The 16,893-nt window shown below is 34.6% G+C and overlaps 1 protein-coding gene across 1 annotated transcript in view; it reads left to right on the top strand.

Annotated features, from left to right (window-relative positions):
* The window catches only part of DPY19L1 (dpy-19 like C-mannosyltransferase 1), a 44,577-nt gene that overhangs the window by 15,269 nt on the left and 12,415 nt on the right, over positions 1-16,893 (top strand). The window contains exons 8-17 of the mRNA XM_058803082.1: positions 1,121-1,178; positions 4,726-4,817; positions 6,256-6,355; positions 7,725-7,802; positions 9,351-9,437; positions 10,886-10,945; positions 13,331-13,411; positions 13,998-14,099; positions 14,797-14,868; positions 16,308-16,357. Of these exons, the coding sequence (XP_058659065.1) occupies positions 1,121-1,178; positions 4,726-4,817; positions 6,256-6,355; positions 7,725-7,802; positions 9,351-9,437; positions 10,886-10,945; positions 13,331-13,411; positions 13,998-14,099; positions 14,797-14,868; positions 16,308-16,357 (780 nt within the window). The remainder of the gene's footprint in view (positions 1-1,120; positions 1,179-4,725; positions 4,818-6,255; positions 6,356-7,724; positions 7,803-9,350; positions 9,438-10,885; positions 10,946-13,330; positions 13,412-13,997; positions 14,100-14,796; positions 14,869-16,307; positions 16,358-16,893) is intronic.

Here is a 16,893-nt window from a genome sequence, read left to right as displayed (position 1 = left end):
TAGTTTTGAAGCTTTTCAAATTTATGGGATGTAAAGTTGAGTTTTATGTGCAAGAATGCACAATTCCTGGAGATTCGTTTAGCACTTGGTATCTTTAATCCTCAGATTTTGTACCCAGAACCTACTGATTCTGTTTAACTTGTATATTAGTGATGGGTGAAGGATCTCAGAGGGCTTTTTTTAGTTTTTGGGTTTTTTTTTTTTTTGCCTTTTTTTTTTTTTTTTTTTGTGTGTGTGTGTGGTTGATTTTTTGTTGTTGTTGTTTGGTTTGGGTTTTTTTTCCCAAGAATCTTAACAGCTGGCTGCTGCTTTGGTTTAGTAGCAAAAATGGTATCATCTGTCATTCAGAGTAGTAGTGAACTTGTGTGCACAAAAATGTTCTTTGCTTTATATCACATAGCTTGAGCAATTATAAATCTGTTCAAACAATAGGAACTTTTTCTATTGCTCTTTTGAAATGGGAAAAATCTGATTAATATCTTTGGGTTTACTTTTGGTATTTATTCAATAGGTGAATTTGATTGGTATGGAAATGTAAAAAATACATTTAAGTCAAGGGCTTAAAAAGCTTCCTCATGTTAACATTGCAGTATTTCATATAAAAATTAAATTGTATCTTGCATTGACCCATATAATGAATTAATTTTTAAGTATGTTTTTGAATGTGCTTGATTTGATTACCCTAAATTAATCTTTAGATCCACACCAAAATTTCCTGTTGGGTGATTGAGCATGCAGATTCTGATATTTACTGCTCAACATATTAGGGAAGAAGTACTGCATTTATATTGTCTGGTTTTTAGAAGCACCAGATGTAATGATCTGCACCAAAATTTGTGAGCAGTGGAATAACTGTTTTCCAGGTTATTAACATTAAAATTGGTGTTCTGTGAAGAAGAGTTGATGTATGAAGGACTGGTTTGCTCTGAAATAAACCCTGTCTGACTAACTAGTATTTTAATATTGTATGTACTTTATTGATTTACTTCCCTTGATGTTTGAAAGCTTTCCTCCCTTCCTCCCCAATAAAATTAGCTGTACACAAGTGCAGCTTCACTTTTTTTTAAGCAATATTGACCATGATAAGATTCTGTTGTACCTATTTTTCTTGTTTTCACAGTGGGAGTCGCCTAGGAGGCCTTGTTACTGTGTTGTGCTTCTTTTTCAATCACGGAGAGGTAGGTTTCCCTCTCCCACCACTCCTTTTTGTTTTTAGTTATTACCAAAGTTTAAGCTATTTTCATTTCATTAAATGTAGTGATGTTGCTTATTTATTTGAGATTGAATTTAAATAACTTAAATTCAATTAAAATAAATTAATAAGACAATTGAAAGCAAAATAGACTATGACTGAAAAATACATAGCACAGTCCAATGTCCCTTAAGTGCTTAAAATAAAAAATCAGAAAGGAAATATATTGTAAATTGGTCCTGAGATTGAAACTCAGTAGCACAATGACTTCAAGTTTCAAAACATCAGGATACTCTATTTTCATGCCCATACCACACATAACTGGGCTACATTTACCATATGAGTGAGCTTCAGAAGCTTCTTTAAATTGCTGTATATTTTACTGGAAACACAAAGAAAGTGCAAAGAAACCTCGGTATTATTTATATACTATACCCAGGATACACAGAATTTAGAAATAGTGTATGTATGTAAAGGATTCCAGTGCTAAACTTAAGTAAGCTGCATTGCAGGAAAGAAAAAGGAGCTGTCACTTGCAACACCTCCTGTTTTCCCAGTTAATGCTGTTCATGTCATTGTTTCATATTTTGGAAGAAAAATCATAGCTTTCATTCTTATTCCCTTGGGCTGTTTTTTTTTTTTTTTTCCTTAGTGCTCATTTTATGAAAGGAAATTTGTAAATAACTTCTAAATGGAAACTAACTACTTATAAATTAGTTTAGGGTTGAAATTATGTTTTGTTTTCTTACTTTACTGAGCTGAACGTGGTAGAGAACAGTGAGTTGTAAGAACATGTATTGTACATAAGAGAATTAGAGATGCTTCCATCACAGTAAGCTTTGACAGTTTTTTTATAAAACAAAAATCTATGTGATAAAATGACTATTTTATTTTCAAGTTTCATTTGAAATGTCTTTTCTTTAAATATCCCCCATGTATGCATGGGGGATATTTAAAGAATTTAGGCACTTAAAAATGTAAGCATATTAAAGCATTGTCACCTATGGATGTTGAACTGCCTGGTTGAGAACAGGTGAACATTAGAGTTCCTAAACTTATTTTTTGTGCTCTATGTGTGTAAATATGGCATTTTATGTGGATTTCTATTCTTAATGGCATCCTGAAGTGAAATGATGTTTCATCCTTTGCTTGTGAATACTAATGGAATAGGCACTGTTTTCCAAGTCTGTGAAGGTGGTAAGTGTAACTTCAGAAAGAAATGTGTTGAAAACTTCAAGGTAGTGGTAGCAAAACAACATTTATTTCACTGTGATACAGTGCAATTCTTTCCATGGGTGACTGTAGGAGAGCTTCTCTCTCTCTGTGAATGACTTGACTTGGGGAAAAAGCACAGGTAATGTATTTTGGAGAAACGTGTGAAAGCAGATCTGCATAGCTCTACACAGATGTAGTCTGGGTTTAGGTGGGGCTTAAGGAAGGCAATCCTGGTTCAAGCTCAACTGCATGGATTTCTGGAGAACAACAGGAAATACTTGCAGAGGTGCAGCATTGGATCTCAGCTGGCACTTTTCTGTTTGGACTGTAGCTGAATGGAACAACTCAGACTTATTTGATATTGTTGTGTATATATTTATGGTAGTACCTGTAGTCAGAGGTGCACAGGGGCTCTCTCCTCACAGGGTGCTCATGTTGAATGCCATGCTGTGGGTGTGCCTGTGTGCGTGGAAGAAAGGCCCAGCTCTTTGACAGGCTTGTGATTATGTGCAAATCATCTTGAGTGGGTCAACAGTGCCTGCAGTCTAGCTAGACCAGCTGCCAAAAATTTCCCTTCCTATTTGGGAAGGATAGGACTGAGCTACACAAGTAAGCCTCATGTACAGCCCTTGGTATCTCAGCTGTAATGCTGAGATGTAAAAGTTGTATGTAAAAATGCTCTCTGGCTTTCAGCTAGTGACCCTAAGGCTGTATGTTTTTGTTTGTGCCGCGCTTGTGCTGCTGTGTTTTAATGATTTCAAACTTAGACAAATCTGATATATTTCTACCTGCAGCAGAGTGAGTTTACAGCCTTGATAAATTATCCACAGATGATTGAATTTAGCATTGCATTCCAAATATAGAAAAGTAGCCCATGTTAGTCAATCTACTTCTAAGGTAATGCTTCCTTTTCATGGTTGTATATGTTCATCATTTTTTTCATGTCTTATCTTTTCCAGTATCATAAGATTTGGTAAACCAAATGTTGCTGTAGTCTTGAAAAATATGCAAAATGACTACACTGCTTTAGAATAATCATGATTATATTTATTGCTTATTAAAAAAATTAACTCATCACATCTGTGCAGTCAGCTGAGGACAGCATATTAATACATATATTTATGAAAGGTTTATTTTAATGATAATTGCTGCAGCTTTTACAAAGAGTGCTTCAAGATGTCAGGGACTGTGATTAATGTGATGTGTTTCTGTTCTTTGCTTTTATTTTACACTGTTAATTTAACATTCTTGGGAAATGGCAAGACAATAAGCAAGGAATTATATAGTGTTGATTTTAGTGACTTGCTTGGTAAAACAATATTTTAAAAAATGGTTTAAAGATTCTAGGAAGCAAGGGAAAAGGTACATTTTTGCAGCAGTATCCTACAGTATTTTCATAGATTGGTTATAGTCTATGTTAAGATTAATTACATTTTTCTCTTGTAGCTGTAAATAACTTATTTCTAATTTTTAATGCAGATCTCTTGATCGCCAATTTGAACCTGTTTTTTGTATGTCAAAGTACTCCTGTAAAGTTGTATTTGTTGTTTTTTTAAGGTCAGTGTAAGCCCTTTATAAAGAGCTGAATATAAACATTGGAGACAACAGTTGTAGCTGAGCCATTTGCCATGAGGCCCATTATTTATTTGTCATTAACCCCATTAATTAAGAAATTAATGAAACAACTATTCAGTTGACTTCAGTGTATTATGCTTTGCTTTATTAGGGTTAAAGAATGGAATGCATAAATTACGTATAAGTAGTATAGGGTCTGTGTGAATTTAATTTCATTATTTTAGTGTACTGGCCTGTTTTGTAAGGCAGCTTCAGATTTTATACTTAATGTGCTGTTACTGATAGAAATTTGAAATGTTTATAACCTAAAGAACTCTAGCATAATGAGGAATATATTGCTTTATCCTTCAGATCATCTTCCAAAATACTGTCTCTGTCTAAGTGTGGCAAGTCACTGCATCAATTTGAGAATTATTTACCTAGAAGAGTTGATTATTTCAGCAAAACCAGGGACAAGTAGCTGCTGTCTTGCTTTTTTCTTGGATATTCTCTAGCTGCCACATTTCATTTTGGAAAACAGTGCTCTGTTTTAATTAAACAGTGTATATTAGGCCCCAAGGGTGGAAGCCACTTCCTTTTCCTTCCTCTTTTCTGCTTCCTGGCTTGTCTTTTTAACGTTCTGACTAAAAGCTCTTGTAGCTTGGTTTTTGCTTTATTGGAGTATCTGTAGTCATTCATTTTGAAATACATTTTATGGAAATATATCAGTGAATGTCCCCATCTAACCCAGTTCTTATTTTCAGTGCACTCGTGTCATGTGGACTCCACCGCTTCGTGAAAGTTTCTCATACCCATTCCTTGTGCTGCAGATGTTGATTTTGACCTATATTCTCAGGTACCTCTCAGTTTATACTGGGTCTTTACAATGCTTTAAAAAACGGAATGTCACAGGACATTTTTTGAAGTGCCTTTATTTAAATATTTATTTGAATGCCTCCATGTGCTGTAACAATGGTATCATTAACAGAGAAACTTTCCTATGGCTGTTACATTACAGACGCTGCACCAGTAGAACTGCAGTCATATTACTCACTTATTAAAAGGAAAAACTTTGCAACTTGAAGACATGATTAACATAAAAAGCAGAATTACTGTGTTGGCAAATACGTGTCTAAAGTAAAAATCAGAATTTTTGGTTGATGTCCCTTCCTTCCCATGAGAAACAAGCTGATACTTCATCAATTGGTTTTGTCCCTCTTGGAGAGTGGTATGTTGGCTGCACGTAGAGTAAGCCTATGCTTTGCACCAAAGGATGCTATAGGCATCCATAAGCTAGTATGTTCTTGCAGTTTTCTGTGACTAATTAACTAGTCTCATTAACTAGTTCAATGATTTAGAGCAGTCTAATTACATTAATGCAGGGATGCTCTTGAGTTCATTAGCCCTGCTTTTCCGTGATTATTTCTGGCTTGCAACATGATTATTACTGTCTTGCCTCTGTTTTAGAAAATAAGCATGACCATTCCTACTTAAGGGCTTCTTTACCAACTCCATTGCATGAGATTTACTATGTATTTATGATTTAGGTGAACTTGGTACTTATAACCACCACCTTTCCTTTATTAGGTCATACAGATTTGTACTTATTGATGTTTAAAGCAAAAGTATCTCATGCTTATCACTAATTTGTGGTTTTTTATATAAGGAAAAGATATGTGCTCTCAAGAATTTAGTGAAATTTGAAACATGACATGTTTCAGAATTGAACTTGAACCAACACAGGATTAAATATTTTAAATAGCATTTATTTCCAAACATGGAGAATAGACTGGGGTTTCAGTTACAGATGAGTTTCATGTACTTGCCATTGTCTCCTTCCCTGAAACATCACTCAGGATTGCTAGCAGAAGGTAAATATGGAAGAAATGTGAGAGAGAGGAGTTAAATCACTTTCAAATGCAGACCATTCTGAAACAGTTGTGATTTCAGCTGAAATGGAAATAGTTGTGACCTGACTGTAGAGTCGTCACAAGAAGGTGAAGCACTTGCAAATGACATGCTTTGGCCTGCTCTACTGAATACTGCCAGGAGAAGACTTGTTTGGTAACCAGTGAGTCATCAAGCAGTTAAGAAATCAGAGCTGTTGTCATAGAAACTCAAGAAAAAAAAGATATTAAATTTACTTGGGCAGTGTTATCTGTAGTTGATCAATATTGCTAGCTATCTTCCAAGGTAGCTGTGTTTTTATTGCATTTTCTATTGTACTTTTCAATTATATGCAAACACCTGTGTAATTGTACTTACTGATGCCTATTCTGTCTCTTTTTCCCAAGGATTCCGAGTATTAATACAGGAAGCTTGATTGCACTGTGTGTTTCTAATATCTTTTTCATGCTTCCCTGGCAGTTTGCTCAGTTTGTTCTTCTAACTCAGGTGAGCCCATATTTACCTCTAAATAGCCTCTTTGTCTAGCCTGGACAAATTGACTGCTTTGTATAGACAGCCATTGAACTCACAACTATACTTTCCTTTTTAGCCAGATTTCATTCACGCTGTCAGGAAAGATTCTCACCCTTTACCACATCAATCTTGCTAGTCTTGAGTTTAAAAGTTGACTGTTTACACCTCTTATCATTCTGTCTCCAGATCTAAAAATATTTACTTTTCCCACATAAACAGCCTCTAGCCTGAGATCAGTACCTTAGAACAAGAAAAAAAACTTTGTCTTTTGAAGCACAAAAATAAAACAAAAGGCATTGATCAGGCTGTTAGAAAGTTTTAAATGTACCAGTGTTTGCATGGCATGTAATAGCTGGCATGATTTTGCATGATTTCCTATATAATTTTGATGAGTTTGTCTGTAGTGCTGTAGTCTGAGATTTTGGATAATTGAGGTAACTGTAGTTAGCACTGAAATCTAGGGAATGCTGATTGGAACCATAGGATGCTGTCATACAGCAACTTTCCTCCTGTTTGAGTTGGTTGAGATGTAGCCTGTTGACTGAAATCCAAAATCTGTGTCTCCAGACCTTTTCACTTGTCCGCTTTACCTGAAGCAGAGTTTGCCTGGTTTGAGTTGATAGCTTTAAACAATCCATATAAGCTGTGGTATGCAAGGTTTCTAACTGCATAAGAGGAAATCAATAAATTCTGTAACATATTGAGAAAAACTCATCACTGTAACCTGTTCAAGAAGCTGAGCCTGAAATTTGAAAATTCAGGTTCACTTCATAATTTCATTAATTTCCCATATGACTTTTAAGATGCTGTCTGATCCATATTTTCTTGAGCCTTATTTTCCTCAGCAGCAAATTGTGGATTTTTCCATACTTTGCTGAAAACTTAAAATTAATTAGTAATTCTTTTGTGGTTTTGACTGTTATATTTTGGGGTTTTTGTTTTGGTTCATTTGGGTTTTTTTGTTTATTAGGTTTTTTTTTTTTTTTTTTCCATTTTTGTTTGGTTTGGGTTTTCGTGTGCTTGGTCTGGGGTTTTTTGTGTTTAGATTTTTTTTTAAAATTTTGTTTTCAATTTAAAGGTGAAAGGTAATGTGTTAGTGCTGTATTTTGGTGGCTTGCATTTTTATAAAGTTGAGTACTTATTTCTTAAATATTCAACTGGATTTGATAATTCTTATTTAGAGCACCACAACAGGATTTCTGAAAGAAATAATTATGAAATGTCTAAGTACTAAGTAAAAAGTAGCAATAAAAGTTAATGATTGTTTGAATAATCTTTTCTTTTGCATGAAGGAGTACACCAGTGCAAATTGTTTTAACTTCTCTTTCACTTTTCATTTTAGATAGCTTCATTATTTGCCGTGTGTATTATGGGTTATATTGACTCCAGCAAATTACAGAAGATACTGTCTGCTCATATGGTAATGTTTTTTAAAATAAACCTTAAGTCCCCTCAAACAGGTCAAAGCATGAAAAGAGACCATTTGTCTGAAGTGTTTTCCTTAGTTGCACAAAGGTTGAAAACATGCAGTGATAGGGGAGGGAGGAGTCTGGACTGGAACTAAAATTGGGTTTTGAAAACTACTGTAGTCTTGACTATCCAGAGATCTTGTGGTTTAACTATTTGGGGAGACACTTAAAAAGGAGGACAAGAAAATAAATTTTTAAGTTGAAAATCTTTTTTTATTTTAAAACTGTGCCAGAAAGTCAAGAAAAAAGGGAAATGATAAGTAAAAGATGTGTAAGTTTCTGCATAATACCTGATTTTAATTTTTAAATTCGAGATAGTGATCAAGTTTTGCTTTTTGAAGTGAGATTACAGTTTTAAATACAAAGGAAGATGTAGACAAGTTTTTTTAAGAAATGTGATGGCGCTTAAAAATATGTTTTGCTAAAATTGTACTATGCTAACTCAGTGGGTAAAAAGAAAGTATTTCCCCAGAAAAGAAGCTAAATTATATTTCATATGTTTTAAAACATTTTTTGAAATACTGTAAATGATAAACTAAAGGCAATGTTAAGTTCTGTGTGATTTTTTGGTCATGTAAAGCAGGAACAAAATAAGCAGATTTCTTTGGTAGCTTTTTGACAGAAGCAGGATGACATACTTAAGCTTTCTGGCTTATGTCAATAGTTATATCATAATTTAGGTGCTGAAGTGCCATAAATAGCCTATTTTCAGATAGATAAACAGTCATGTTATGTTACAGCGACAGCTTATTGAGTCTGGGTAAACTGCCAGTCTGTTTCGTGGTGTTTTCAATTTTTTCCTCCCTCCTACCCTCCTCCTTCTGTGGAAAATGAAAGTTAACTATGTGAAGAGGGAAGTAGAAAAGTCTGCAAATTACTGTGTTATTTTTCCTTATTCCTGTGTATAAAAGAAGACAGAGCTTGCTTATTGATTTTTGCCCGCCAAGTTGGAAAATGTAATTCAGATTGCTTTCTGTTAAAAAAGAGAGCACAGTAGATCAGGATAGTGGATGAAAGTTGTATTTCAGCCTTGAATTGGGTGCATATGACAAGACAGAGTTCTGCTTCCTTGACTTTGATGATGATAGTACTTTAAATAAATATTTGTCAGTTAGGAAGAAAGAAGACATCAAACATTCTATTAATTTTTACGTTTGTCCAGAATTCTAAAACGTAACAAACAGGATAAAGAGAAATAATACAGTAATTTAGAAAAAAAATTAATATGTTAGAAGTAGCTTCAGAAATTTATGTATTGTATTGCATAAATTTATCCAGGATTTGTTCTTGCATACTTTTAATGAATAAATTAAAACAATTATCTACACTTGGCTACCTGCTGCCATTAGCTCCTTACAATCAGTGTTTTCAGAACAAATCTGCAAGTGTATCAGGACTGCACTTTGCTGTAAAGTAGGTGTTTTTAAATTTAAAGCTGTTAACACATTAGGTAATCATTACCTTTTCTATTTTGAATTGAATAATTTTTATTCTTTCAGGTATCTCTTCTGGTGTGTTTTATTCTGATGTTTGGTAATTCAATGTTACTGACATCATATTATGCTGCATCTTTAGTAGTTATCTCGGTAAGTTGTTTAAGAGGAATCATATGCTGTGCTGAGACTGCGGTGCTGTACTTTTATATATGTATTGATGTAAAATGTGCAACTGCTGCATTACCAGACAGATGAGGAACCCTTCACATGAGAAACAGGATCAGACCATAAAGATATCTGGTGATGGCGTACATACTGATTCAGGAAATCGTGGATTTACACCAAAGCCTCTTTGTAAGAGAAATTCAGTTAAGACTCAGCTCTTCTACTTTTATAGTTCACTTCTTTTTATTAAAATATAAAATGTACCATGTATGTAATTTTGACCAGAGTAACTGTAAAATAAGAACCATGAGCAAGAAGGAGCTTCATTTAAATGCTTCTTATTGATAGTAAATCCTCTAGTGCAGAACAAATGACTAAGCCATATATAACAGTGGTTTAAGATTGTTTGAAACTGCTGCATCATACCAGTGTTCGCAAAATTACTCACTGAAGATTCATCATCTCACTATTCATTATCTTAATCTTTCTTTAAATAGGACAAAACCCCACAAGCTCTTTCACTTTTGTGTAGTTCCTCATAAAGGATTTATGTACATAAGAAATAGGAGAGAAAGTGTTGTGAGCAGATCCTATTTAGCTTTCTGCAAATCATCTTAATTTCTGATACTTTTTGCCTGTTTAAATTTTGTCAATCAGCAAGAGTGTGGCAATTTCTCACTTATGCTAGAGTAGACTGCCTTGGCTGCATATTTGCTGTAGTATAGTTTGCTTGTTATGAATCTATTCTAGTTTATTGTAGCAGCTGTTGTAATTACATATTAAGTACAGTTTGAGTTCTCAACCTGTTGAGTTCCTTGCCCATTTTCTGCTTTGATAAAAGTATTTGTTGTTTGTGTGTTATTTGGATACTTATACTGGCCTCAGTCTCACATATGGACTGGATTTCTGGAAGCTTTTAATTACTTTGTTCATCAAATTAGCCTAAAATGGGTCTTCCTTGTGTTACAAAATGAACACGTTGTGAAACAGAAAGGTGTGACTCCTACCACCTTCCATACTCTGTTGCCTTACTTGAAAATTGTTTGTATTAATGCTGCCAGCAGTTTATTTCTTGCTTCAGTCTCTTGTCATTCACAGAAGCAGACAGAGCTCAGTTTCCCATTGGTTTTGATTTAAAGAAGCTCAGAACTGAATAATGCAAAATCTCCTTACTCATTCAGGAGAAAAGTAGTCTTCCATAATTGTACTCAAACTGCAGTAAGAGTTTCTTTGTTGGCAAGTTTTGCCAGTGGAGGGTGAAATCATACTATATATATTCATATCTCAGGTTGTATTAATTCTGGAAGATTTTTTAATAACTAAATATATGGTGTGATAGGCTTACCAAAAGGAAAAACCTCTCATTCAGCGTACTGGAATAGCTTGTTGTTATTATGTTACCTGAAAATATGCATTAATTTTTTTTTTATTAGGGAATTCTTGAATGGAGTCCAAAAATCTTGAAGAGGCGCAAAAGAGAAGTCTATGTATGGGTAAGGAATTTTGAATATTTTGAAATTTCAGGGAAAAACGATGACTTTTTTTTGTTTGCTTTTGTCAAATACAGAAACAACTTCTGGTTTCATTTCTAATAATTGAAAATCAAGGACTATAGCTGCGCTACTGTCTTTAATAAATTGTCAACATTCTCAGCAATTAGTGTTAAATTCCTGAAGAAATAAAGAGAGCATAAACACACATTTATATGAGAAAGCTGAAATAACCTTTAAATGGCAACACATTTAATTTCACATTGACAACTTTACATGTTTACAAAATCTAAGATCTGTATGGAAATCCTTTTAAAGTAAAGGTCAATTTAGAAAAGGCAAGTAAAAGGCTAACAGTGCTTGCAGAAATGGAGATTAAGGTACTGCATTTGATATTCACTAAAATGTGGTTATCTATAGAATTTTTTAAGGATATTTTTATGACAACAGCAAACATCTTAAAATTGCATAGGGAAGCAAGTCAGAGTAAAATACTGTAGAGTGTGTAGGTGAGGTTGGAGAGTAGAAGTCATGTCCAGACAGGGAGAACACTCCCAAAACTATTATGAATAAAATGTAACACTGTAGAAAACATGAGAATTGACTTGCTGCATAAGACATGATGTTAACATGTAAAAACACCTCAAATGGGAACCTACCAAAACTATGCCTGACTTAAGACAGGCATTCTTATTAAGTGAAGGGTGAGCTGTTAGCAAAACTGGATGAAATTCATGCAGTTATTATAAAGGAATTAGAATAGGAAGGAATTAAAATATTAATAGGAAACTGCAGTGTGTGGCTACATGCCTGGCTGTAGTACCAGAGAAAATCAGAGTGTAGGCAAATTTCATGTCAGTTTTCTGAAATGGAGATCCAGTGCACTTGTGGAACGACAATCTAAAAAATCTGGGGTTTGTAAAAGAATAAGAACTTGTATGGTGAGGAAGGTGTTAAGCTGTATGTATGTGCAGAGAGACATCCAGTGCAGCCTTTGTGAAAGGAAGTCGTGCCTTGCAAAATGTTTGACTCCTCTGAAGGATGTAGATAAGGGTGTGTGGGTGAATGTAATGTACATAAATTTCAGGAACTTTTTGGAGAAGCTGTCTAACTGGAACTATAAAAGAAACTAAACTCCATGAGATAAGGTATGAACGTTAGAAGGTCAGAAACAAAGGATGGTGGGATTAAATGGTAAGTTTTCAAAAGACCACCACCAACCTAAAAATGTATATAAAATAATTGATCCTAAATAAGATGCTACCATTCAGCAGAGAAATATCAGTATTCTTACGCAGAGTTCTCTGAACACACCAATTCATTACTGAGCAGACACCAAAAAGGAGAATACTTGATGGAAATCAGAGAGAAGGACCTGTAGAGAAAGCAGAATTTCTTTTTTTTATTTTGTAAATTCATATGTAACATTGTACATATTGCATGTAGTCTCAGTCAATGTGTCTTACATAAAAAAAAAGTAAAAACTATAATGCCTTCCACCAAAATCTGTTGACATTGAGTATGAAGATAATTATTAATGTAGATTTACCAAATAGCTGAGATTTTAAAATATGTTAGAATTCTACATATTGTAAAGGTAGAATAAAATAAAGGTAAATATGACAAAGCCAGTGAAGAAAAGTAAAATATGACTTTTTAAAGGTGCTGTGGAAGAAAAATACCCAGAGGCATTCAGTAAAGGATTAGGATACCTCCTAGGTATTTAGGTTTCTTAGCAGCCATGAAATGAGCTGATTGAATGCAGCCCATCGTCACATAAAACCCTGGTTACATTAGGGCAAAGATCAGTTTTTTGTTGCATTCTCTCTGAAAGCATCTGCTGTGAGTCCCAAATACAAGATGCAGGCACAGGTTGTCCTATTCAGTTGATCCATTTTTATAAAGAATTAGCTAGATTAAGCTACACTGCCAAGAATTTAACCTTCTTGGTACAGGAATAAACTTGATACATAACTAAAAGGAGTAACTGGACATAGTTTGTTTTTATTTCCATCAACTTCTAACCTCAGATCATCTTGAGACAGTGCTATAAATCATCAAATTCCTCCAAAGATTTGAATTACCAGGCTAGCACAACCTGGTATAATATGGAGCAGCTCTTGTCCAGAAACAATCCCTGCACACGGATATGTGCAAAACAGATGGAACAGACAGCGAGGCTGCCCCTGTTTCAAAATAACTTTTCTACCCCCTCTGCTGCACTGTTGTATGCAGTGGTACAGCTGTAGTATAAGGCAGTGGCACAAAATTATTCAGCCATAACATAGGAGATTTTATAAATAGTGGCTAAATTTAAGAAGCTTTTTAAAAAAGAAAAAATTTGTAAAAGTTAAAGACAACCATTTCATTCTAAATATTTTTTTCAAGGTCATTGAAGGATGTGCCTGGTTATTTGGGACAGTCACCTTGAAATACCTGACTTCTCTTGTGTTTGGAATAGCTGATGATGTAAGTTCTATTATCAGAGTATCTGGTTGGTATCTTACAAAAATTTTGTCATGCCTAATATTTGATTTTGACATCTTACTGATGTACTTTCCTGAATTTCCAGAATTTGTTTTAGAGAAGTGGGAGAGACATTGTATATTTGCTTTTTCTTTCATTATGTATTATCGCTTTGAGATCTTATTACCAAAATTTGCAAAACTACAAATACTTTTGTCTTAGTGAATGCTCTATGTGTTTGTTTTTAAATGTGGATTTACAGGCCTTTGTTTGTCTTGGCTATCTTCTACCTACACCTTTATTTACTGAGTTTGTCAATGCACTCTTCTCTGGAACTAATTTTTTTGCTGTTTTCTGCTTTTTATATAACACCATACCATCTGTGTTAGACTCAAAGATGTTATTTAATACACTGGAAGTAGATTTTTGGTGCTCTTGTAACAATACTATAAGTGATATAAAATTCTGTTCTAATTAAAAATATTTCTCAATAAAGTGTAATTTATCATATTTATACTACTTTGTTATGGAAAACAGGACTGTTTTTGCTTACTACAGTTTGGTATTTGTTTCCTGTGTATCCTACCAGGCTCATATAGGAAATATATTGAAATCTAAATTTATTGGCTACAAGGATTTTGATACATTAATGTATACCTGCGCTGCTGAGTTTGACTTCATGGAAAAAGAGGTAATGTGATTTTGGAAGAGGGAACTTCTTGCTTTATTTTTATTTGTAACTTAAAACATTTCAGAACCACATGTCCTACTGCCATCATAAGTTCAAATACATACTTGAAAAGATAAATTAATGAACTAAAGCTAAATTTAATTGGGTTTATTGCATTTAAGTGAACTTAAACCAAAGTAGTGTTTTGATTTTAGATCTAAGAAATATGCTAGCTTCAATGACAGAAGTGCTTCCTCAGGAATAAATGAAAGGTTACAGTTCTGCAAACAAGATTTTATGGGGCTCTCAGTACCTGGTTTTGAGTGTATGGAAAGTGTACTGAGAGCTGCAAGGGCCTTATGTGATAAGTTTAGACAGGAGAACAGCATTGAAAGTTCATCATGTGGCATTAATAGACTTCCTTTAATTTATCACTGCCTAGATATGCATTTAGAATGTTTATAGATAAGTCAACCTATAGTACTCAAATTCAGATGAGATACAAACTATTTCTCATCTTTGAATGGCTTGCCAAAGAACTGGAAATAATTTACTGATGACCCTAGTATTATGTCTTTAGTAGGATTGCTGAGTGGAGTTTACATTTACATTTTACTCCAGAAAGGTCTCATTATATTAATTTCTTTAAATGGTGATTGAAATAATTACAGATGAGGGGATGAGGGGAAGCAATTAAAGAACTTGATTTCCATTTTAGACTCCAGTAAGATACACAAAGACTCTGCTATTACCAGTTGTTCTGGTGGTTTTTGGGGTAATCATCAAAAGGGTAAGTGATTGATTTCGTGAGTTACCTTTACCTTAAACTTACATTTCAGGGTTTTTTTTGAAGGGATTGCTATTTATTTATTTATTTGATATGGGAAGACATTTATATGGGAAGAAATTGATATGATGGGTTAACCTTTGCTGACTGCCAGGTGCCTGCCAAGCGATGCTGCCATTCCTTACCCTCACTATGATGGGGGAATATGAGTAGAAAAATCTCATGGGTCAAGATAAGTATGGGGGCTTCACTCTCTGATTCACTGTCATGAATTGAGGAAGATCAAATTAAATATTTTGTGAATTAAAAATAAAATGCAAGATGAAAACAAAAAGCTAAAACCATCTTCTCCTCATCCCCAGGCTCAGTAGGTCCGTTCCATAGGCTGCAGTTGTTTTAACAATGGGGTCAGCATAGGTCAGGTCCTTTCCATGGGGTACAGTTCTTCAGAAACAGACTGCTCCAGCATGAGTCCCCCAGAGGTTGCAGCTCCTGCCAGAAAACCTGCTCCTTTGTGGGCTCTTGTCTACAAGCTGCAGTTCCTGCCACGAGCTGTTTCCTTTGTGGGCTCTCTGTGGGTTGCAGCATCCTTCAAGGCATGTGCACTTGCTCTGGCATGGGCTCCTGCACAGGTCTCAGGTGAATTTCTGTCTGCTCCACCATAACCCTTCATTGCCCTCCACGGGAAAAGAAAAACAACTTATATCACTGTGGTGTTCTCCAAAAGATGCAGTCTCATGGTTCTTATGGAGCATCTCCTCCCTCTCCTTCACTGACCTCAGTGACTTGAGTCTCGTTTCACTCCCAGTTTTCTTGCTGCTCTCTCTTAAACATGCTGCAGAGTTACCTTTTTATGAACATGTTATCAACAGGGGCCCCACCAGTGCTGCTGATGAGTTCAGCTTTGCCCAGTGGTAGATCTGGTTTGAAGCTGTCTAGAGCTTGGCCTCTGACGTGGGAGCAGCCCTAGCTCTCTTCCCACAGAAGCCACCCCTGCACTGCTCCTGATACTGAAACCTTGACATGTAAACCCAATACAGTCAGAAAAACACAGGTTTTCAAGAACATGTATTTAAAATTCTGTATTCTCATTGCAAAGATTTTTGCAAAGGTCCAGTCCTGAGACAGATAGAAGAAATTTCTTTTATTTAGCTGATGAATACTAAACTGGAGTTTATAACTGTTTTTGTAAATTTGATTATGTATCGTTTGTGTAAAAACAACTTACAGTTTGCACAGGAACAGATGGGATAACTGCTAACTGCCTGGCTAATTAAACATCCTCTAAAAGAAGTTCTGGCTGAAACATTGCATGTCTTTTATCTTAGCATTATCTCAAAAAGAGATTACCCAGGTGTGGTTTAATTTAGCAAATGTTGGAAATGCTTCAAAATGCTTTTGAAAGTACGTTCATACTTTTTGTTGTCTCTTGTTTTCTTCAGGCAATTAAATATATTCTGTGCTCCTTATCTCACACAGGCCGATATGAAAAGTAAGTATTGTCTTCTTTTTTAATGTAAAACTGAGTTTTGATTTGCTATATGCTACAAAGTTCAGAATTCTACATTATGTAAGTTCTTTTTGAAAGGTTAGTTATGTGCAGTTCGGTAACTGAATGGATGTATTGCAAATGGTATTTTTATATTATAACTAAAATGAAAGTTATCTGACATGTTTTAGACATCTTAAAGCCATTTATGCATAGATTTTATATTTAATGATTTACTTTTCTGCTCTTTTCCTAAAGCAGTATTTATGTGCTTTTTTGGCTTTTTTACTATTTATATTTTTTTACTTTTTTACTATTTGTATAAATAGTAAATACAAATTCTTTTTTCCCTCATTAGTTTCTTCATGGTTATAAAGGTACCAGAGTTTCATCTCATGGAAGTAATTAAACAAAACCTGCTAAAACCAGTACTCGAGATTTCCAAATAGATACAGGGATTGAGGAAGATGGTTATGATTTGCAATTTATTTCAAAACTTGGATAGAGGGGTGGAAAAAAATTCTAACACTTGATTCATG

Source organism: Ammospiza caudacuta, chromosome 1, assembly GCF_027887145.1.
Source record: "Ammospiza caudacuta isolate bAmmCau1 chromosome 1, bAmmCau1.pri, whole genome shotgun sequence".
NCBI classification, from domain to species: Eukaryota; Metazoa; Chordata; class Aves; order Passeriformes; family Passerellidae; genus Ammospiza; species Ammospiza caudacuta.
The sequence above is the reverse complement of the archived record's forward strand: the minus strand, read 5'-3'. Positions and strand labels throughout refer to the sequence as shown.